At 44.4% G+C, this 23,220-nt stretch overlaps 2 protein-coding genes across 2 annotated transcripts; both read left to right on the forward strand.

Annotated features, from left to right (window-relative positions):
• The first annotated feature begins 366 nt into the window (after positions 1 to 366).
• Positions 367 to 3,441, forward strand: LOC118778277 (zinc finger and BTB domain-containing protein 43-like). The gene is made up of 2 exons (XM_036529743.1): positions 367 to 434; positions 1,603 to 3,441. Exon 2 carries the CDS (start codon positions 1,620 to 1,622, stop codon positions 3,039 to 3,041), a length of 1,422 nt encoding a protein of 473 aa, XP_036385636.1. The 5' UTR covers positions 367 to 434; positions 1,603 to 1,619; the 3' UTR covers positions 3,042 to 3,441.
• A 3,975-nt stretch (positions 3,442 to 7,416) lies between these two features.
• Positions 7,417 to 18,988, forward strand: LOC118778214 (zinc finger and BTB domain-containing protein 34-like). Its single transcript, XM_036529631.1, has 2 exons — positions 7,417 to 7,531; positions 16,096 to 18,988. The coding sequence occupies exon 2, from the start codon at positions 16,139 to 16,141 to the stop codon at positions 17,606 to 17,608; it is 1,470 nt and encodes a 489-aa protein (XP_036385524.1). The 5' UTR covers positions 7,417 to 7,531; positions 16,096 to 16,138; the 3' UTR covers positions 17,609 to 18,988.
• The last annotated feature ends 4,232 nt before the right edge of the window (positions 18,989 to 23,220 follow it).

The raw sequence follows: 23,220 nt of genomic DNA on the forward strand, positions 1-23,220 counted from the left end.
TTAGGTCTAATCCGTGCTGTGCAGACACTTTCATTCAATGTGAGAGGGGGAGTACCTGGCTCTAGGAAAATCATAAGTTTTATCAAGTTTTGGCAACCATGTTAGGCAAGAGGAGTTTGTTTACAGTGTGCGCCATGCGACATGCGAGACCCCGGGTTTGTTATTTCTTTGGACATGTGCTGCGTAAATTCTGCGCAGATTCACTAATCTGTTAAAAAGTAAATAGCTCCATTTGTTCACTAAGCCCGCCACAGCAGTCGATCTCTGTGTGATAAACATCTGTGAATCTGCACAGCGCTGCGCAGCACTGATAAGAAAAACCAGCCTGGCTGCGTGATGAGGTCACAATTTCAGAGCGAAATCCGGTGGAACTCGGAAGACAATCAAGTCGCTGGTCGTGGATTCCACGACAAATTTGGGAAATGATGAAAAGGGTGAGACGAAACAATCGGTTTCACACGCATTTAGAGATAGACTGACAGTCACATGTTTCTTAAACGGTCGGAAAACACGCCGAATGCAAAACCATGTATTAGCTAGCTAGCTAGCTAGCGAGCTGTGTAAAAGCGATAGCGTGTGAAGAGGTTGAATTCTCGTTAGCCAGATAGCGCTAGCAAACTAACTAGCCTGCTTAAACAGACCGCTAGCCAGCCAAGTATATGGGTTGAATGAGCACGGTTTGCATCTGGCAACGCAAAAATAGGCCTCTAAGCGTTCATTGATAACTAGACTTAAGTTATCCACTGGCTGTTGTTTTAACCTTGTTTTTAGCTTGCTAGCTGTTTTCCCCTTTCGAGGCTGCTTCGTGACAAAAGCTACCGATAGCTAGCGAGCTAGTTGCCTGGCAAGCAAGGGTATGGACTTGGACGTTTACCCAGCTAGATGTCAAAGAAAATTAATGTCTAGACACAATGTTATCACATCACTCACTGATAAAGTTGCCAAGAGTTGTAACCAACTAGTTAACCTAGATAGGCAAGATACTTCGTTTGTAAGCTACCGATGAAAGCAGGCTAACTAGTTGCGGAGGAGCTAGCTATCTTTTGACAAGTAGGCTGTATGTTTATTTAGACAGGCATTTTTTCTTCGGAAAATATTACAAGCTGTGTATATGCGACTTTGTCATGCCTTTGTCAGAAAGGAAACATTCGGTATTCTATTGTGAAATTCCTTTTATTCGAACGACAGCTTGAGTCATAGTGTATGGTCATTGGAGCGGCAAAGCAGTGGTGAACAATAATTCGTTTACGCTCGGTGTGTTGGCTGTTGAAAAGCGCCGTATCGGTCAGGAACACTGTTATGGTGTATCCTCGTTTTTGTTTAACGGCCCTTTTAACCTTTTTCGGAGATACAAGTTTTCTCTTCACCTCAGTTTCACTGTAAATGCTCCCCTTGCTGTTGAAACTGCATGGACAGAAGACAGGAATAGCCCTATGCGTCATGTGGACACAAACAAGAGGATATAATGAAAAATTAACCTTTAACCTCTCTGTCATTTCCTACAGTTATAATACTAATAAAATAGCAACACCTATATTTCAAAGAAACTGACTTTTACAGGACTGTAATTGTTTTAACTTAATTTCTCTGTTTTTGCTGAAGGTCTAGTCACTGTTGCCATGGAGTCAGAGGCAAATTCGTTCCGCGTGGAATTCCCAGACTTCTCCTGTTCCATCCTGCAAAAGCTAAACCAGCAGCGGCAGCGGGGCCAGCTTTGTGATATCACAGTGGTGATCCAGGGCAGGCACTACAGAGCCCACAGAGCAGTGCTGGCGGCCAGCTCGCCATACTTCTGCGACCAGGTGCTGCTGAAGAACAGCATGCGTGTGGTCCTGCCGGACGTCATGCACCCCTGCGTGTTCGAGAGCCTGCTGCAGTCATGCTACACAGGAAGCCTCCAGCTCCCCGTGGGAGAGGTCGTGGGCTTCCTCACAGCCGCCAGCTTCCTGCAGATGTGGCACGTGGTGGACAAGTGCACCGAGCTGCTCGGGGGGAGTCCAGCTGTGCTTTGCCACAGGTCTGGATCCGGCAGTGACCACCTCTCTCCCGGCGAGGACAGTGCCAGTGAGGGCCTGGACCTGGACACAACTGCGGGTCAAGCGGAGTTCTCGAAAGCCTGTGGCGGCAGAGACGGAGAGCTGGATCAGCCAGTGGACGAGAACAGTTTCTCTCCACAGGGGCTGGGGCAGTGCGCCGCTCCTGGAAGCCCCCGGTCAGCCGAGCAGGGGCAATCATGTGCTGATCCGGACGGGCAGGATGGAGGGGGCGACGAAGCGGAGTATCAGTATGCCAGACCAGCCTACATCCAGCCCAGCATCATGTCCCACAAGAGGTGGATCCAGGTGAAAGCAGAGAGGATGGAGCAGGAGGGCTGCCATGGCTTCTCAGGGGTAGGGGCCACCGAAGAGCCTGAAGGCTCAGACATGGGGCTCCAAAACCGCACCGAGGACCACTCTCAGCTGGGTGGTGCCGGCAGCCCGTTCGGCGCAGACCTGGAGGAGAAGCTGGGGGCCAAGCCAGGGCAGAGCCGGGGGAAGGGGCAGGGGTACGAGGAATCACTGGACTTCTACGGGGCGTCCATGGATGAGTTCACCGGCGATCACGGTGCAGGTCCCCTCGACAACGACGCCCTGGACGAGGACCCGGAACGCGACGCAGGAGGAGGGGGAGGGGGAGAGGACGCAGCCGACCCCGCCGGGGGCGCCCAGGAGGACACGTCCCACGCGGGCTTCTCGTCGGGCTACAAGCTGTACCCCTGCCAGTGCGGGAAGAGCTTCACCCACAAGAGCCAGCGGGACCGGCACATGAGTATGCACCTGGGGCTGCGGCCCTACGGCTGCGCCGTCTGCGGCAAGCGCTTCAAGATGAAGCACCACCTGGTGGGCCACGTGAAGATCCACACGGGCATCAAGCCCTACGAGTGCAGCGTCTGCAGCAAGCGCTTCATGTGGAGGGACAGCTTCAACCGCCACGTCTCGTCCTGCACCCGGTCCCACCAGGCCCGCCGTGCTGTCGCCGAGCAGCCCACCCAGATCTGCTGATCCAGGATCAGCCCCGACTGCCGGGTCCCGCAACTCAGCAACCCATCAACACCCCAACCGACTGACCTCAGCACAGGCCTCTGCTTGGGTGCAGGGGACCTCATGTCTGCAGTGCCCTCAAACGCAGAGGCAGCTGCAGCACTCATGCAGTAGCGCCCATGCAGTTACCTGGGAAACTTTGGTGCGAGACCACTTTGAAATGGAGCTTGGACCTTTCTTTATTTTGTGCTTTCTCAAAGTTGTACTTGTTTTTCAATGTACTACCTTATTTTTTTCTTTTGCTGTTAAAACTTGGTAACGTGGTCTTTGACCGAGGCTACACTGGAGTCTCACAGAAGGAGTGAAATTCTGCAGCATTAAGATCATTTCTGAAGAACTGCAAGTTATTTTTTTATTTAATGTGTGTGCATACACACATATATTTTTTCTGTCTTTTTAACAATGTTTAACACAGAATTTCTGAGAGTATCACAAAAAACGTGTACATTTTTTCTTTTTCTATTTACTAAAATATTTTCATTGTTGTCTGTTAACTTATTTTGGGATCAGATATTCTAAAGAAATAATCGAGTAATAAACTTAGACTAGAGGTCACTAAATGAATAAGACGAGCCCAGACCATTTGGTACTGCTTTGGCAGTAATGAATTAAGTTAGTGTGAATAAAGGGATATTGAGATAGCAGTGCAAGAATATGTGAACTGTTTCATACTTTTATTTTTGCAAGGACAGTTATACACTTAAGTATGAATGGGACAGGTTCTTTAACTGCAGCATTAAATCAGCACAGTGAGAAGTTGCATATTTCAGCTTATTGTAGTTGTGTTTATAATGGAGATGTCATGTGGCTCAATCAGTAGTTTAGGCTTAAGTATATTCTTTACATGGGTATGCAACTGGATGGTTTCTTAAAGCCAAGAAGCAACTGATGTTATATTTTCTGGGCACTTATTTAATTAATACTTCATAAATGAGGTGGTTAACAATGATCGGTTACAGGTATAACACGTCAGTGTTTGACTTTATTTGCAGTATTTAAGAAATATATTCGGATGAATATGTAGTCATGTAGGAAATGGTCTTTAATTTTTTCCTTTTATAGTTGCTACAAAGAAGGCATCTTATAAGGGACATACTGTAAAAAAATTTTGGGACACAAATACACTTTTTCTACACAAATAACAGATATTCTTTGGAACCTGTTTACATGTCATCTCTGAATATGCTAACGACTGTTTTATACAATTGATATGGTTACACTTTCGTACGTTTTGGGGGGAAAAAAAGCTTTCTACTGATGTTGAAACAGAGCCAGGATCCTTAAAAATAAGCATGGACAAAACATGATTTGACCTACATGTACTGGTTCACCTTAAGCAAATCTGTTCTATAAGACAGCTGAAAAGAAGGAAACCATTTTGAGAATCTAAAAGCCTTATTTCTCAGGTGACAGACCCAAAGCCTACCTTACAGTACTCAACTACTATTATAGAAAAGCGTATAGTACAGTGCCCATGCCTTTGACACACAAGAAAGATGTGCACGCATGTTTAAACACGTATGCTTGTGAGAATACTTTGCCTCTGCCCTGAAGTTCTTGAACATGATTGCAAGCCAAGTGAAGTATGTGCAACACTTCCAAGGTTTTAGTCTAGACATTTACTGTAGATCATTGTTGGAATAAGTTGGCTGTCAGAGTATTCTGTGGTTCCCGAGGTCAAGTATTCAAATAATCAAACCTTTTTTTTCCCCCTTGTGCACTGTAGGAAGCTGCATTTTTTTTTCTCTCATTGTAAATAATAACTCACGGCTACTCCCTCACTCAAACTCAGAGGCAGGAAAGAGAAGGAAAGTTGAAATGCAGATACTGATCATTTTTAAATGGGTACATTAATATTCCATCTCACCCCTATGGCTTTTTTGGGAATTGTTTATCATTGTAATGTCTAAATAACAAACATAGGATCTGCAATATATGGAGGTGCTGTAAATTTTTAAAAAATCATCGCTCATTTTTTACAAGGTGTTCACTGTAAACAGTTTAAGCACTGGGTGGCATTGTTGTATTAACCACAGAAAAAACAGACAATCATTTAAAGGCTAATATAAAGGTGGTCCGTATCATGTTTTGAAAGTTCATTTTGGTTTGTTTTTACAAAGAAATATTTATATGAAACAAATTTTAGACTACATTATTGCGGCTATCCTGGGGGTTAGTGAGATTCAGTTCAATTCAGTGATCAGGAGTGACTGATATCTGGATTTTCAGGTATCGTTTTTATATGTACTTTCCTGTTTTTGACAACCTTCTCAACCTAATGTACTGGATCTGCAGGTTAATTTTAATGTACTTTCATCTACCACTGTTATTAAATGTCCTCACAGATACTTTTAGGTTTCACAGTGCTTGAACACTTAATGTGTGATAAAATCAAGACCAGATAATTTAGTAGTGTACCAGTGGATTTTATTCGTCATTTTATTTATTTAAAAAAAAGAAAAAATTTGGGTCAGTCTGTGGGACAGAAATTGTTGCGTATAAGTGAAGGGGGGTGGGGGTAGGTGATGACCCCTATAGAGTGGATTGATTCTTGGAATGGTTGACAGATTAATTGAATGCAATGAATTGTGGAATATAAGATATCCAGTTCTGTCCTGTTGGTCAATAATGAAACTAAATCTACCTCAAAATGGTTGTCGTGTCATTTGTTAAAATGGGGTGAAAAAAAGATTTTTGATTGATTGATTTTTTTTCAGGATACCCCTCACTCCGTGGCCATTTAGGGTCTTCTTCTTATAGAAGAACATTGTTAACGTTTTGTGCAAATGTGAGTTCAGCAATAAATGTAACCTGTTTCACCCTCTTAGAGTATCTTTAAGCGGCATTTGTTTACAGGCAGTCTTGGCAGCTTGCAGTTATTCTTTGTTTGAAAATTGAATTGAACCAATTTTTATCATTTTTTGTAATTTGGTTTATGTATGTTACATGTAAACGTCTTACATATTATTATATGCGTATTATATCTCAGCAGTGTACAGTAGTTGTTAGATAAAGTGAAAGGAAATGGGTGTGGGTGTAGTCATAAACATATTCAGAAAACCTGCAGTTCTTTCATAATTCCACAAGGGACCAAATACTGTACAGTACACGTTTCAAGAATCTGCGGGACCGTACGGGTTGCCAGAGTGGTGTATAAACCGTGTTGATGCTTTGTACTAACAAGTTGGGTAAAATGAAATTGATAAATTAGGTGATTTTGCTAAAAAAAAAAAAAAAAAATGGGGTTATCATTTAGAGTAATTTTCTTGAAATCACGCAGGTTAATTACCTATCCTAAAGAATGTTCACCACTTATGTCTTTATTGTGAGACATGAAGGAAAAGACATTCTTTTGGCTTTCAATGTAAGGAAATGCAGTGTGTTCTACTGTCCATGACTCGTGATTCATTTGTATCTTAGAAGGCACATTCCTTCATTTTTATTCTTCAGCATTTGCTACAATTCCAGATACAATCACATGTCTTTTAATCTATCAATGTAAAACCAAGGCATCACACTAAATATGTCTGCAGACTGCTTTGGCCTGTTGACCTGAAGATTCCTGGACCCACACCGCGGTTTAGCATTTCAAAACAGTGGCATTATAAGAAATAGGAATTGTCACTCAGTCAGATATCCCCGTTTTATATGAATAGGAGGCTTATTTACAGTGCAGAGCTGTAGTGAATAACAGAACGTTCACATGTCCTTCTATAAATAATATATGCACAACACGTTTACAGTAATGACCAGTTCGCTATAGCAAAAACAGTGCTAACAGTGTGAAAGCAGAAGTAACTAGCATATAGCTTTATACATTTCTTGTGGCTAGTTGCAGAGCTGCTGAAACAGGCTCCATCTTGCAACCCCCTAAGAGCCTCCGAAAAGGTCTGTCAATTATGAGTCATTCACAAAGCAGTACATCTTTAATCTGTGTCAGCATTCATTTACCTCCTCATTACAAAGTGGCATAGCGAACATTCCAATCACACGTGTGCGTGTGGGTGCAGTGTGACAGACAACTATATCCGCTCAACTGCATTGATGTGTATGTAACATTGTCATCTCGACTAGGAACAAATGAAGAAGCAACTTTTGCAGAGTGCACAGCTGTAGGCCGTGGCAGTTGAGGCCTTTTGTGGACAATTAAGTTTAACACTGAAGATATTTAAAAGTGTCATTTTCTTTAATGAAAAAAGTACATGTGTTCTATCCCCAAAACGGGGAGTTTTCCGATTGTGGCAACTCAGCGTCTCGATGCGGAAGCCTGGGCTCACGGGAATAGACACATTCACTTCCGGTGGAGAAGAGGTGGGCAATGAGGAAAACAGCAACTACTGCAGAACCGCACAGCCCGCCAGAGTAGAGTAGCTAGCTGCTAGGTCTGTCTCTAGAAGTCTGAAGCAAAGCGGTCCTGCCCGGGGGAATGGGTGAAATTTAAACAGGAAAAGGTGAGCATTTTTTTAAAAAAATCTTGTTCATCTTTTTACTCTCTGCTAGTGAATAGTTGCTGACTGCCGTGGTGACTTTGGTTAGGTTAGATGGCTAAACGTTAAGCTAAATTAGCCGAATTTGGGAAGCTGGTTAGCTAGTCAATAACGTTAGCAAATCCAGTTCAGTCTAGATCAGTCGTGACCACTTAAATGACCGCAGAATACCCCACTCCTTACTGTATCGCATTAGCCATCTGAGTACGCCAGCCAGCCAGACATCAAGTGTTGTGTCCACAGACATAAAAAAAGATGTTGCTAGTAAGCTACCTGTCAACTTAGTCAAATAATTTTCTGGACAGTGTCACTGTCTAGACTGGCAAACGACGTTACTGGCCGTTCCACCTTTTGGCGTGTTTTACTGATTATACAGACGATTGTTTTGTTGCTCGTTAAAGGCTGTCAGAAAGTTGGCAAATGTTAGCTGTCATTTTGGCTAACACGACCGAGGGTTAGTATTAAGGCACAAGCTTTGGAGTCTGGTTAGCTATATGGCTAACTTGCCAGCTGCACATTTAGCTTTTTGCAAGAGGTTGAAATAAGAAACACAGCTGAATGTAAGTTACAGATAGCAACGTGGCTATCCCTCGGTAACGCTTGCCAATATTATTGCCAACTAGCAAAGCAATGTGCGAAATTTTGCTGGCCCAGCTGTCTAGCCAGAGCTAGCTAACATTATTTCCATGAAGTCTTTTCGATCGACACTGTACAGTGAACATATTCTCGGAGTGATTTATGTTACACTAGCTATTGCTGGAAATATCAGTGTGACACAATTCAACTGCATTGTCCAATAACTTGATTCTGTTTTTTTCCACCGAAGAAAACACGTACACAACGTATAGTGCTATTTGCTAACTTTGGAGAAATTTACTATAACGCGCCTTACTATGTAATTGAAATAATATACCTGGGATTTTCGTGGACGTACGTAAGTTATATGATAAGATTAATATTTTAAGCGTTATTTGGCCCTGGCTAGTCAGGTTCAAGTTCTAAAAATAAGTCTCCGTTAATCTCAGTAGCCAGTCTGTCAAACGCTTTTATCAGCCGGCATGCGTGAGGCCAGACTGGTCACCACACGGTTGTATAAATACGCGCGCAACCGCTGCACCGCTGTCACCTCACGCACCCTTTGTCCTAGCGTGGGCTTCAGTGCTGTTATTTTTGGAGTCCCTTGTCCTTGTATTCAATATACAAGGAGGCTTATGCTATAGCCTTAACCAGATCGTTCTGAAATGCACAGTGACTGTAAACTCACTCGATAGTTGGCTATCAAGGGAGTATTTCACGGCGCGTGCGTCTGGCTTCAACGCATGTGGGAGTCCTCAAATTACATTACATTACGTTACATTATTGGCATGTAGCAGACGCTCTTATCCAGAGCGACTTACGCAGGTTACAGATTTTGCATGTTATCCTTTTATATAGCTGTGTATTTACTGAGGCAATTCTAGGTTAAATACCTTGCCCAAGGGTGCAGCGGTAGTGCCCCAGCAGGGCAATCAAACCAGCAATGTTTTAGTTATGAGTCCTTCTCCTTACCCCTATGTTATACTCCCACTTAATAGAATTATTAAAGTTCTAGCTGAGCCCTTTCTCAGTTAAAGTGAATGTAAAGTGCTGATTTCTTGCTGGCCTCAGATGACTCTGTTAGGTTGGTTGATAGTGATTCCATTCACTCCACCCTTGCCCAGAGCAGTTTAGGTTAGAAACCTGCTTGAAGTGGCTCTCTAAATGTAAGTAGTTGCAGACATTGCTGTGGCACTATGCGAACTGAGGCGAGTGAGAAAAAGTTGCATCATAGTTGTTTCCTCATTCTGCGCGCCCCCTCCAGCCCAACCCCACACCGTCAGTCCCTTCGGTCCTTTATCACTTATGATCTTTGTTTGCATTTGGTTAGAGCCCTCTAACCGTAAGTGCAGATGCCGTCAGTAGGCACCTCCCCAAAAAGTTCAGCCTTATGAATGAGCAGGCATTGGTACACACCCAGTGAGCCTACATTTGTAGTACTTTGCAGAAGAGGGCTCCTCTACACCGGACCATAAATCTGGGAGGGATGTTGTGGAGAGACCAGGAGGAGTAGCTTTACAGTCTGAAACACAACTGCCGTTCATGTTCGTAATAATTTCCAGAGTTACTGTATGCTATTATTGTATGTTGTAGGGAGCATGCTGTTGTGCTGTTCTTGTTCAAGTAGCATTGTGGCTGAATGGTTGGGTTGAGGGATTGTAACCCTAAGGTTAACGGTTCAGTTCCCTGGTAGGCCACTGCTTTTGTACCCAGGGGGCAAGGTATGTTAATTTTCTACCTAAATATCCAGCTGTATAAGCACGCAACATTAAATTGTAAACTGTGCAAGTTGCTCTGGGTAAGAGTGTCTGCTAAGCAAATATAGTGTAAAGTAAGTTTTGTCCAGAGGGCATTGCTGCTCATGTACATAGTGATTTCTGGAGGCCACCATTACTGCTTGTGTTTGTAGTAAAGTCAGAAGCATGCCAATAACTCCATACTAATGTACAGAGTGCACCATTACTGCCCGCGTTTGAAGTAATGTTTGAAGTCTGCTTTTGTGGTGGTCGTGTTTGCAGTAGTGCTGGTGCCACACCATTAAGATGCCCCTGTTTTTAGTAATGTATGGAAGGTTTTATGTTTCCTTTTTCTCCCTCGTCTGCCTTTTTGAAATCTCCATATTGATGCCTGGGTTTGCACAAACGCTTCCTGCTTGAACGTGATCATGGATGGTCTGAGCCTACCTGAGTGGGGTTGCCAGCATGGGGACTGGGGAGATGTTTGGGTGAAGCATCCCCATTTTGGCAGGGCACCCCTGACTTTTGGCCAAGCTCATTTTAGCTCACTGAGGCTCAAAAAGAAGACAGAGGAACGCTTTGTCCAATGCCTCTCAATGCATCTTGGTAACTCAGTGCTATTTTTATCTGCTCTGATTTCACCGGTTGAATGAGAAGAAGCCTTCACCCCACCCCCATTGCAATTTGATGAAAGCTATTTTTAATTATCCGTTTTTATCTTTTTTTGAATTGTGCAGCATCTGAAGCAAAAGTAGATTAATTATCCTCTGGCCCAGAGCTGTAGTTCACAGACATGGATGAAACTGGAGCTGTCATGTAATAGGTACCAGGCTAGTGAAAACCATTGAAAACTAAGAACAGTAGTGTAGTGTAATGTTGTAGTGAGGAGCAGGGCTCATAACCCAAAAATGACTGATTTGATGCCTAGGTAGGCCACTGTTGTTTTACCCTTTGGCTACATACTTAACCTGAAATGCCTCCCATAAATATCCAGTTGTACAAGTAGAAAACATGTAATATTGTAAGTTGTGTAAGCCGTTGTTGACACCCAGGCCTTGAATCATTAGTCCCATACTTGTAATATCATGCTATTGTGGGAACCTGTCACAATAAGGCATACAAACATATACCACTGTCAGCATTTTCAGCCACAAGTTTGTACCTCCACAAGTTTTCATCTCCATTAAATTTTGACCACCAAGCTTTTTCCACAGCAAAGACTGTGGACCATGTACAATATGTTATATACAGTATATGGTCACTTAGCAGAAGCTCTTATCAGGAGTGCTTTGCATAGCTTACAGCCATTACGTTATCCATTTACAGCTGGATATTTACTGAGGCAATTCAGGTTAAGCGCCTTGTCCAAGGTTAAAACAGTAGTGTCCCTACTGGGGACTCGAACCAGCAAGCTTTGTTACAAGCCTTGATCATTACTGCTGTGTCACACTGCTGTCCTGAACATGTTTTCAGTGTTGAAGTAACTCATGCATTTTTTCCTTCTTGTGAGGACAGTGGTTCTGTCCTATTATTTAGATGCTTATTTACTTGCTGCATGTACTTCCTGTTATGTCTTCTGAATGCCCTCGAGAGATTTGAACACTTTCAGATTCAGTTAGTTTCTATCATTGTTGCAGCTCCTCTTTCACAGAAATGGCCCCCAGGCAGACTGATTTGGCATTTGCAGAGATCTTGCTTGTTGTGTTGCATAGAATGTTCTCTTGTGCTTCAGAATACACCAGCTTTTCACCTGAACAAAATGCTGCAATTTGAGAGTCAGGCGTAATTAATAAAGTAGCTTCTGTACCTTTATGCGTCTTTGTTCAGTCTAAAAAGCCAGCTTTTTTAAAAAAATAATCGCTGCTGTGCCGTGTTTTAGCTGGTCAGGATAGAGCCGCCCGTGAAAAATTAGAATAAGAAATTGGCTTTGCCACCCACTTCATTCTTGGTGAGACAGACTTGAAGATTTAGCAGAACAGGCAGAAGCTTGGTCATCTGAAAATGTGTGGCTACTGTACTGACATTGTGTTTTGGTGATCATTTTATCTGTTGAATAATTTATTTGTGTGGGGGTTTGATGGTGGACCCCATGTGTTTATATGTGTGAAAGGTTCATGTTTATGAGCTTTACTTTAGCATGAAGGCTTTTTGGGTCACTCTTACAGTTGTGGGAGGCCTAGTCCTAGTGGGTGGTGACAAAACCAATTGCTGGTATGGAACAGAAATACATGGAAATACTTCAAATGCATGAAATATGGGGAATACGTGAAAACACATTAATTTCTAGGTGTAATTCTGCAAAATTTATTTTTTTGTTGAAGATGAATTGATCTGCTACCTGATGGTTAGCATAACTAAGTTGCTGACAAGAATTGCTAATGTTACTAATTCAGTTGAGCTGCAAACAGCACATTTCAACCTCAAAGCTACCAGTGCAAAGCAACTGACACAATATTCCTCTTTCAGTGAAACAGTTTTGGTACAGTAAGGTTTACAGAGGAAATTTAATAAAATGTGTAGCTGACAGTGACTTTTGGTTTGCATGATGCAAGGCTGAGAGACGGCGGACCAGTGTTTTACTGAAGCGGGTGTGTGAGAGCAAGTCTGGAGTGTTACACAGTGCAGAGGAGGCATGTATTCCAGAGATATGTGTTCTAATCACAGCATTCATGCATTGACTGGCAGACGTAGTATCCAGTTAAAATGGAATGTTCAACTATATTTTTTCTGACTTGTCAGCACACCCCTACACATTACACCCCTTTTTCATTGCAGAGCTTGACTCAGGCAGGCTCATTATCCCCAGCAATGGGTAAAGGGCCAGCCTGGTTCCTGGATCTACAGTGGAAAAGGGCCGCCAGAAGACGGTGGAAGTATCTCCTCGTTATCTCTTCTGTATTATTTAGATAAATCAGGCCTTCAGTAGTGTCTGCCGTCTAAATTAGCGGGCATTGTCGATGAACCACACGGTAATTAACTTGCTGTGGTGTGTACATTCATGTGGAAAATTCCACATTTTCTGTGGGCTTCATTCTCAGTCAACCAGTATGGTGTCTGGGGTGCGTTCTCCCAGAGCGAAAATACGACAAGCTGCTTCATGACACAGAAGTCTGCGTGAACTCTGACCCTTTCAGCCAGCCGGGCTTGGGCACATCCCTTTGGAGAATTTGTGGCCCTGTGCCAGCGAATTCTGTGCGCATTTGCCGTGGCTGATTTACGAATCTCAAAGTTTATGATAAGGCCTCCTCTATATCATTGTCAGGAAATCTCAGTCGATGTGCAAAGGTATGGGGGAGGGACACGTGGTACGTTACCTGTTAACTGCAGTAACCAGTAAGCACTCAGCCAGCGCGGTGAAAGAGAGCAGGATCTAGCCAGTTCTGGCATTTCTAGGAAAAGGCGAGCCTGTGGGTTGTTGAGAAACATTGTAAACCAGGAAGTGTGCTTAGACAGTAGCTCACAGAGCCAAGTTCTCTTAAGGAGCTGTACAGGCTCTACCAGGTGGGGTGAGAAAAGTACATAAATGTCACAAAGGTCTACAGGAAGTGCCTGGACGTCATAAAAAGACTACAGGAAGTGCCTGATCCTAATAAAAAGAAACGCATCAAAGTCAAAGGAGGATACCCACAATGCTGATCGCCAGGCGTGGAATGGATGAATTGAATCATCGTGTGTGTTACAACATACAGCCTACCGTTGCTCTGTGTAGTCTTAGCCGTTTCAAGAGTATTGAAACATTTTCATTTTATATGCAGAAATTTGTGATTGTGAATTTGTCTTTCTTCTGTCATACCATCTTTTTGGTGTTGTTTACAAAGGCACAAGGAATAATCTGTCTTGACCATCGTGAAGGATTTGTCGCCGGCAAACTTTAGCTTGGGAGCATTGTTAGTGCAAAGGACTGAACTGGGCTCCCTAAAACAGAGATACAATAATATTTGTTTAGGCAGACATGATGAGCATTTATATGCCTAAGTCAGCCTATGGGACATTTAAGCCTACATCTTTCAGTGTGCTTGGTACCGCCCATAAAACAGCTGTACACTTTATTATTATTATTATTATTATTATTACCAAGGTCTGTTAAGAATTGCCATGTTAATTGATATTTGAGACAGATAATGGCAAGCTAAGAGAACAGCCATAGTTGGCCATTGAGTGCTCATGCCCCTTGGGGAATCACTGTAGGAATGTATAGTCGCTGGCGCAAGCTACGCTGACATCATGTAAGAGACTGTAAAAGTGCGCTTTATTGGAGCCCAGCGCAGCAGGCGTAATTTCTCTTCCCATCGCTCTATCCCTCCATCTGTTTCACGCTGCCTGGCCGTGGCTCCCAGCTGACCGTTTTGTCAGCCCCCGCCTCTCTTTACCAGCGTTGCCGTGGCAGCGTGAAGGCTTTCGGGTTTTGGCGACAGGTGCCTTGGCACAGCGTGGTGTTTGGAGGGAGTGTTTATGGGGCCCTTTTACTGAGCTGACAGCCTGCTCTGAGAGTCATGCTGAATCGGCAGACTGCAGCGGGGGGGGGGGGTGAGCTGGGGGGAGAGCTGGGGGTGTAGTTGGTTGTTGGTTTTAGATTTTCAGAGCGCAGGCCTGGTATATGGTGTGTAATAGGTTACAGTCCTCAGGAGAATAGTCAGACACTGCAGCCCTCCAGTAATAAGGTGGAGGGACACTGTGTCCCCCCAGGCCCTGTAGATTCAACGCTTTCTTCAGCCCTGTAGGCTGAGTAGCGCTGCCGACAATGTAGTTCTCTAGAATGAGGTTTTAGTAGCTCTGCTCAGGTGAAAGTGTTCCGAGTTGGAAATGCGTATTTGAGTTATAGTACTTTGAAGCCCTTAACTTTAACCGACAGATTGCCTCAGATTGCATTGTCATTTGCAAGATATAACGCAACATCTACTCCCCGGAAATCCCTGCCTCTTCTCCCTGTGTGCGGTTGAGAACAGACAGCCAAATCAATCAAAGCAGCCAGTCAGTCAAAGGCAGAGTACGTGCGTTTTGCGTTTGTGTGTACTCATGCATTTGTGCTGCAGGGACTAAAGGTTTGGCAGTAATAATTGTTGTTGTTGGTAGTTGCCGTACTGGTTTTGTAATCTTTTTAAGGAGAGGATTGCCGTTAAGTGCCAGTTCTCCAAGGCGCGAATGTCTGATGTTGCAGATGTCATTTTTACGGCCTGGATGGCTCCTCTGTCATTCTTGGTTTCCCTGGTCATTGTGGGCCAGAAGTCGTCCTTGATTTATGCCCCTGCATGGATCCACACTGCAGACCTGCTCTTTTCCTAGAAACGGGACAGTCTGTGTCCTCAGCAGGCCTTTGGAACAAGTTAAAAATTTTCCACTTTGTAGAAGTAGAATATTTGTCACGTAGTTAAAATAACTGAGCTCCAGAATGCATTTTACTATTCTCTGTTTCTTGGATACAACTTTTATTACTTTGCTAGGTAGATTAGTTCACAGATAGTGTGTAAATGCTTACAAAACATGCAAATGCAGGAGTACAAGAAAATGTCCAGATTTAGACCAATATTTGATATATATGTCTAGCTCTCAGAAAACGAGAATATCAGCATAAACAATCATCCGCAATTTATATTGAAGAAGTGTATTAAATAAAATCATCAATTATTGACAAAAATTCTAAATATAGAATGTATAGAAAAGTATGCTCAGTAATCTAACTTTTTACTGATCAAAGAGGACCCACACTTTACCACTTCTCAAATAATGAAACCACATTCCTATGTGAAACTATGAGATACTTGCATCCAAATCAGGTTTGCAGACTCACCTCATCTGATTCCAAAGTCAGGAACTAATGGGAAAAAAAGGACAATATGCACTGACAAAAGAAGATGATATTAGGAGCAGATCAGAACACCAGAGACCATAAGTCCTCTTACTCTGACAGATGTGAAACGGATCAATCCACATCGGTCTGCTTCACAATCCTACTCTGAAAGCAAGTAGCTTTATTGACGTCTGCCGTTGACCTTCACTGACCAGCCTCACACAGAGAACATACAGACTGGCGCATTGATGTATCGATTCCTTAAATCAAAGTCAGTCCCGAGCTCCCTGCGGCTGGAACATAAAGCACACGTGGTTGTCTCCTTGATTCATAGCTGTCGAGACGTGCTCAGTATTCACAAGCCTTTAGTCAAATGTCAGATGATTGATCTCTCCCCCCGATTGTCCGTAACGGTTCTTTTCTTGTAGTTCGACAGGCTGTCTGCGCAACAGAAGTACGTACTGGGGAACCATGGACGAGGGCGGGGGCTTGGTGGAGTTCGACGTGCCGGAGTTCAGCAGCTCGGTGCTCAGCCAGCTGAACGAGCTGCGGCTGCAGGGCAAGCTGTGTGACATCATCGTGCACATCCAGGGCCAGCCCTTCCGCGCCCACAAGGCCGTGCTGGCGGCCAGCTCGCCGTACTTCCGCGACCACTCCGCCCTGGGCACCATGAGCGGCCTGTCCATCTCCGTCATCAAGAGCCCCGAGGTGTTCGAGCAGCTGCTGGCCTTCTGCTACACGGGCCGCATGTCGCTGCACCTGCGCGACGTGGTCAGCTTCCTCACCGCCGCCAGCTTCCTGCAGATGCAGGCCGTCATCGACCGGTGCACCAAGCTCCTGGAGGGCATCCACACCCAGATCAGCCTGCCCCCTAGCGGCAGCCCCGGGAAGGACGGCTCCCTGGCCAGCCGCAACGGCGTGAAGGAGAGGAGCGCCTTCCTAGACCCCACGCAGATCTCCCCGCCCCACTTCCTGCGTGGGACCCTGGGCTCCGGCGGCGGGGCGGAGCCCGGGGGGAGGGGCCCGGGCAAGCGGCGGTTGCAGGAGGAAGGGCACTCGGACCGCGGGAGCAGCGACGGCGTCTCGGAGGCGGAGCTGGAGCAGGTGGAGCTGATCGGCAGGGACGGCCAGGTGACGGATGTGCGGGTGAAGCTGGAGAAGTCAGAGCGGCCCGTGTGCTCTGACAGCTCCTCGGCGGGCGACGACGGCTACCACACAGAGCTTGTGGACGGGGAGCAGGTGCTGGCGGTCAGCGTGGGCTCCTACGGCCCGGTCCTGCCCCCCTCTGCCTACTCCTACCCACCGCCCGCCCCCTCCTCCCTCACTAGCCTCGGCAACCCGAGCCCCACCCGCTCCATGCTCGGCGGTTTCCACGGCGGCCGGGGCAGGCCAAGGCGGCCCGTGGCGACAGCGGGCCGGGGGTTGAGCGCCGTCCAGCCGGACCACGAGGACGGGGACGCCGCGGCGGGCGGGGCCGGCTTGGCCAACGACATGCGGGAGCGCAGCATTCGGGGCCAGTGGAGCCCGTACGGCGACAGGCTGGTGTGCGTCTACTGCGGCAAGTCCTTCAACCAGAAGGGCAGCCTGGACCGCCACATGCGCCTGCACATGGGCATCACGCCCTTCGCCTGCAAGTTCTGCGGCAAGAAGTACACGCGCAAGGACCAGCTGGAGTACCACATCCGCGGCCACACGGACAACAAGCCCTTCCACTGCCACGTCTGCGGCAAATGCTTCCCCTTCCAGGGCACGCTCAATCAGCACCTGCGCAAGAAGCACCTGGCCTCCACGGACTCCCCCGAGATCGCCGCTGGAGGGGCGGAGCCCAACGATGTGGACAGCGCCCCGCCCCCTGACGGCCATGCGGCCTTGCGCTCGCATCCCGCTGAGGATCCGCCGGGTAGCGATAACGGTGAAGGGAGTGCAAGTGGGAGCCCCTAGGGGGCGCTCTCCAGGCACGCAGATGAGGTTTTTGTCAGTTCTGGTTTCCCCTCTCCTCCCATAAGATTTTTAAAACTAGTATTCATGGTTTTATTTGTTGTCAGGGTTTTCTACCTGCTGTCCTTGTTATGAATTTCAAATGGAGAAAAAAAATACTGTTTTTTATGGGAAGAAAGGGCAGGTGCAAATGTATTCCTGGGGTGTTAAATGTACATCAAGGGCCCCCAGTAATCAAGGGCTCATTTGATTATTTTTATTTAGTTTTGCATATTTAGTGAGAAATACAGGCATGGATCGTGTGTAAGGTCAGACCATAGATCGTTGTTGTGTCTAGTCTTGCCGTGACTTGCTCACACACCTGTGGTTCAGGGGGAAAGTATGCTTTCTCACGAGTGCTTTCTCTTTTCCCCTCCTGCAAAGCAAAGCTTTCTTCAGCATATCAGTTAATACCTCATGACAAAAACCATAACCGACAGTGTTCACTCCTCCGGGTTCTACCTCATAATCACAAACAATCTGTTATTTAAACTCGGTTTCATAGGAGGGAGTTTGCATTTCAGTTGCTGAACCTTGTGCAACACCTTACGCCAGGCTGTGGTTAAATATGTAATAGTTGCAAAATTGTTTTGTAGAGCCAGGGGCAGGGTTTTATGCTCTGTTTAGCTGGCAATCCAGAATTTATTACATGAGACAAGCTGCTGAATAAACACAAGAGTGTTGAACTGCGTTCCATGGAGTATTTGGTGGACTGCTAGCATGGAGTGGGTGAGAGGGTGGGGACGCGAATTTGAAGTATGTCGTACTATAAACGATGCTATCAGACAGCATGCCTTAGCGAGCTCATTTCTGCCCCACTCCGCCACTCAAAGGAGAAACAAAGTACAGCAATAAAAATGAAATGGGGGGGGCTCTGTTTTGTCTCACCGCGGTGGGCTGACAAGCAGAAGCGTTTCTGAACCCATGTTTGAGAATGGGTTCGAAGAACGTTTCGGGGATTTCAGACATTGAAAAACAAGAGCTCGTGTGCAACAGCTCATGTATTCTTCCCTTTTTCCCCGCAGTAAGCATTGGTACATTACACGTTCTGCTGTTTCATGAGAGAATTTATGCAGCGCAGAGGGAGAGAGTGCCAGCTTTGATCTCAGTATATAAATAATAGCGCTTAAAATATGCAAACGAAAACAACAAATAACACTAATTCCCCATGGCGCCTTGGCGTTCTGTGCTGTTTTCCGTTTTCTGCATGCACAGTACTTTCCGTGGCTCATCACTTCATTCACTGACTGTATCTATGTTTTACTTGGCCCTGTCCAATTAAAGAGGGGGATCTGTAAGACATAAAAACAGCAATACTTTGCTTAACTTAGATACTTAACTTTACGGACAAAATGCATTGCAATTAGAGTGAATGGAGCCCTGTACCTAAAGCTGAAGATGGGCTCGTATTGGTGTTTTAAATTTGTGAATCAGTAGTGGTCATGCTGTAGTCTTTTTTTTTTTTTTTTGAGGCTGAGGCATGCATTCAGTCTTGCTGTTTTTCTTTCATTTTGTCCTTAACTTCGAGTGTCCGTCTAAGCAAGTGTTATCATCTTAGATGCCTACACTGCATCACAAGTTTGAAGGTTGTTACAATTCAAACAAAAAAATTCAAACTTACTTTAATGCATTATTGTAACCTAAGCACAAAGTGCTGTGGTTTGAGGGCAAAGACAGCCAAGCTCAATTCTTTTACCATCTGCCTTCTACCTTAACTGGTCAAAAATCAACAGCTGGATTTATTTGTTGTTTTTTTTTTTTTTTTGTTTTTGACAGTTTGTCTGTAACATATTGTAGATCACTGCAGCATTAATTGTTACAACATTAACGTTTGGTTTTTTGGCTGTCATTGTTTTTCTCTCTCTCTCTCTCGTGCATCAGATGCCACAACTCTTCAGTTTACAAACACAAGGAAGCTTTTTGCAGACAGAAACACAAGCTAAGTTTTGACCCGGCTGGTTAATGCTTTTAGTTGGGATGTGTTGTTGAAAATGTATCTGCAGTCTTAATGTTTGCTTTTTTTTTTGTTTTGTTCTTGCTTTGCATTAATGCAGCATGCGCTTTGCACTGAATCTGTTTCCCAAAGCGAAAGTGTGATGGATTCTGATCTTTATGATGGCACTTTAAAGGGATCTCTAGTGAGATTTCTCTCTTTCTCTCTACCTGCTGCATGCAGAGGAGATGCCCTGTTTCGCAAGAGATGATTTTGTTAGCATTTTTTTTTTTTTTAATTTTCCCTGATCTGGATGCACGCTGCGAAGGATCAACAAACAGCTTTTGTTTTTTGCTCATCAAAGTATAAAAGCAGGCCTTCCAGAGAAGCATAACACACACCGGGACACAGAGGGTCTTACTGTGGTCCGCCGAAGCCCACATGGAGAAGCACCACTGAGTATGGCAACATTACTGGAGCCCATGGTCCAGGCTGGCTCCTGGTGCTTCAGCGATACATTGTGAGCCCAGCAAGCTTTCAGCGCACTTATGTTTTATAGCTGCCTCAATATGGTCTTTGTAGCTCTAAAGAGATATACCTATTACTTCTCCTTCCTTCTCCCTCTCTCCCCTTTTCCCCTCCCGCCCCCATATTTTCTCTCCTCCTCTCTCTGTCGTATATCCTGTCCAAGAAGGCGTCTGCTTTTGTTGTTTCATCAGTGTTTTTTTGGACAGAACACATGAAAAAACACATTTGAATTCCCAAGTTTGTCAGCACCACACTCGCAGCGTTTATTAAAAACGCAAGAAGTTTTTAATAAGAATGGGCCATTTAGCTCTCTATTCACTTCACAATTCTTTGTATGCTGATAGATTTTTTTTTCCCCAAGAACAAAATCTGGATTGATTTCAGTTCATATGTAGTTGCTGGTATTAGGAATCGGCTTAGTGGAATCTGATCCTGGATCAGAAAAGTACACCACAGCCAGATAGAGGCAAATGTTTGTTTTTTTTTCCTGAAGAGTTTCTCACAGGGAAGAATCTGACTAATGAAGCAAAAGAAACAAAGAGAAAACCATAAAATCTGGATCTGTTGCGTCAATCAGGAAAATGTTGTCACAGCGTAATATTCCAGCTGGGGTGTAGTGGAACAGTTTGTTCGTGTGTATATGTGTCCCTTTTCACTGTCCCAGTTTCCATGTCACAGTCTGCCACCAATGTAGAAAGGCTTGTTTTCTGTGAGGAGGCTGCGATTGTGGTAAAGTAGGCTGTAGCTCCCAGGGTTTTGTTCCAGGTGAGATGAGATGTGGATGAACTTAAAGCGATTAAATGTCAGAATTCTCTCCACCACAATGGAACCACATTACACCAGACGTCACTGTTTTAACTGTGTAAGATCCGATATCTGAACTTTGTCTGTGCCTTGCCTAAAACAATGTCGTTCTCCCCCTTGCTCATTCCTTTAACTGCAAAGCATTACTGTACCTCAATATGAACTGTACTGAAGAACAATGAAAGGGCTATGTGAGCTCAAGGGCCTAGCAGCTGTTCTTCACTAAAAAAAAGTCACATCAACGCATTTTACTTTCAGTGCTACACTGGTATAGCACTGCTAGCTCACTCATTGATATTTGAATTCAAAATCAGTAAAAATATCCTGTGGTATTTTCTTTCTTTTGTCTATGCTGTGCTTTAATGAAATACCGATTATGTAATTGGGCATGCGATTGGGTCCCTTTAGTACAATCAGGTCATTCAGTGTTTCGTCCTCTTGTGGAAAACCGCAAACTGTGAATATCTTTTTTTCTTTCCATAACCTTGCTTGCCATGATTGTGTAATTGCTCTTTGTTGTGTCAGTTGGTGGATATTTAAACTGGGGCAGCATGTGTTACAAAAAATGTGAACATTTTTTTCCACAAATCCTGGGTTTGAATGTTTACTTGCTTAAGTCTTTTCTGTGCTAAGTAGGTGCTGAGACATGACACTAGATCACTGGTACCATAATCCAACCTAACACTTCTGTTAGCCTGTCATCTATGATAGTCACACAGATATGTGTTCTTTTCATCGAGATTATATCAAAATGAATCCGTAAGTCACAGGCGAACTCGAACTTACCACAAAAATAGACCAGTGGTGATCCCTCATGGTCAGTTTTCAAATTGTGGGTCTGGTCAAAGTTTTTGTTTTGTGTCAGCTTTTTAACTAGCAGCCAGTGATGCTTTTGATGAATGAATTGACTGATGTGGATCAGTTCTAAGCATCACTGAACTTGTTTAAGGAAAAAAACTGAAACCTACCCCACAGTGATATGGACCTTAATGAGGAGTTCGGCTTTCATTTTAATATAAATTTCTGATTGGTTGTGTCATCAGTTGCCTGACTCTCTGGGCAACAACCCCTTTTACTTCCAGTTTCATATCTTTGAAAAGGGATTCATCAAGCATGTCAAATTCACCTTAAAAGGGATTCAGCTATGAAACGCTTCAATTATTTATTACTGTTGTTTTAATTTCGGGGGTGGGGGGATAGTACATTTGTGTGGTGCTTTTAAGTTGGTAAGATTTTACTTATTTACTGTACGTAGCATCGGGAAGGGGCAAATGCTAACTTTAAACACTTTGCAGTAGCTATACAGTATGTACTGTTGCCACCATGTTCACCGCTCAGCTGAACTTGACACTCAGCTGAATTCACTCCTTTTGTTCAAAACTTCACAGAAAGTTTGGGGTGGGGGGTGTTTAAGGGCCTAAATCAAATGCTAAATTAGAAGGGGAAAGGGAAGGATGTTGCTGTTGGACTACTCGTTTGATTGGGGGCTCACTCTCCTGTTTATTCATCTCAAACTTCAGGTAGTTTACAAACACTGATCCAGGAAAACGAAAATGAGCTTGGGCTGTCTTCCTCTTATTTTTATGGAAATATTTCTACACTGCGTATTATATTGAAGCAATAACCATGTTAAATGCAGTGTACTTGTAATAGCCAGCGGGTTACCGATGGCCAAGAGTCAACATGCTGGCAGTTGCATTTTTAAATAATTGGAAGCCTTGTTAAAGGTTGTCAGGGAGCCATTTGAAGTATTTCTTTTTTTTTTTTTTGTTTCTGTTGTTGTTTTTATGGTGCGGGGTGAATATATTTATTTTTATACATTTTTGTGAATGTTTGGACAGGTTGAGTGACCACACTTAAAAAGGTGCAACTTTTCAACCACCTCACCTTTGCTGCATGACCCCTAGATCACACCAAAGGTGATAAACTGCCTGCCCTCTCTGGTAGACGTATTATTTTTTACTACGATTATTTTGGGTGCTTGGTGTGTTCTGGGTGCAGATGACTTGCATTTGTGACTTGTAGTTCCACAGACTGACCAGCAGATAGAGTTGTTGTTCCAGCTCGGCACTACAAGAACAGCTGGTTGAAAGTTGCACCTCCGTCTCTGTGTCAAATATAAACAGATGGGGCTGGTGCACCTGTTTCATAAAACAAATTCCAAAGGGCTTCAGAGATTCTAAGACAGTTCTAAGAAAATGAAACGAAGTTTGTGGAAAAAATAACTTGCCCCATGTGTCTTTGCTATTGCGATTCTATCAGCATTAATCAGCAGAGCTCAGGGGTGAACCGATACTGTCAGAAGTTGACT

This window comes from Megalops cyprinoides, chromosome 5 (genome assembly GCF_013368585.1).
Source record: "Megalops cyprinoides isolate fMegCyp1 chromosome 5, fMegCyp1.pri, whole genome shotgun sequence".
Classification (NCBI taxonomy): Eukaryota; Metazoa; Chordata; class Actinopteri; order Elopiformes; family Megalopidae; genus Megalops; species Megalops cyprinoides.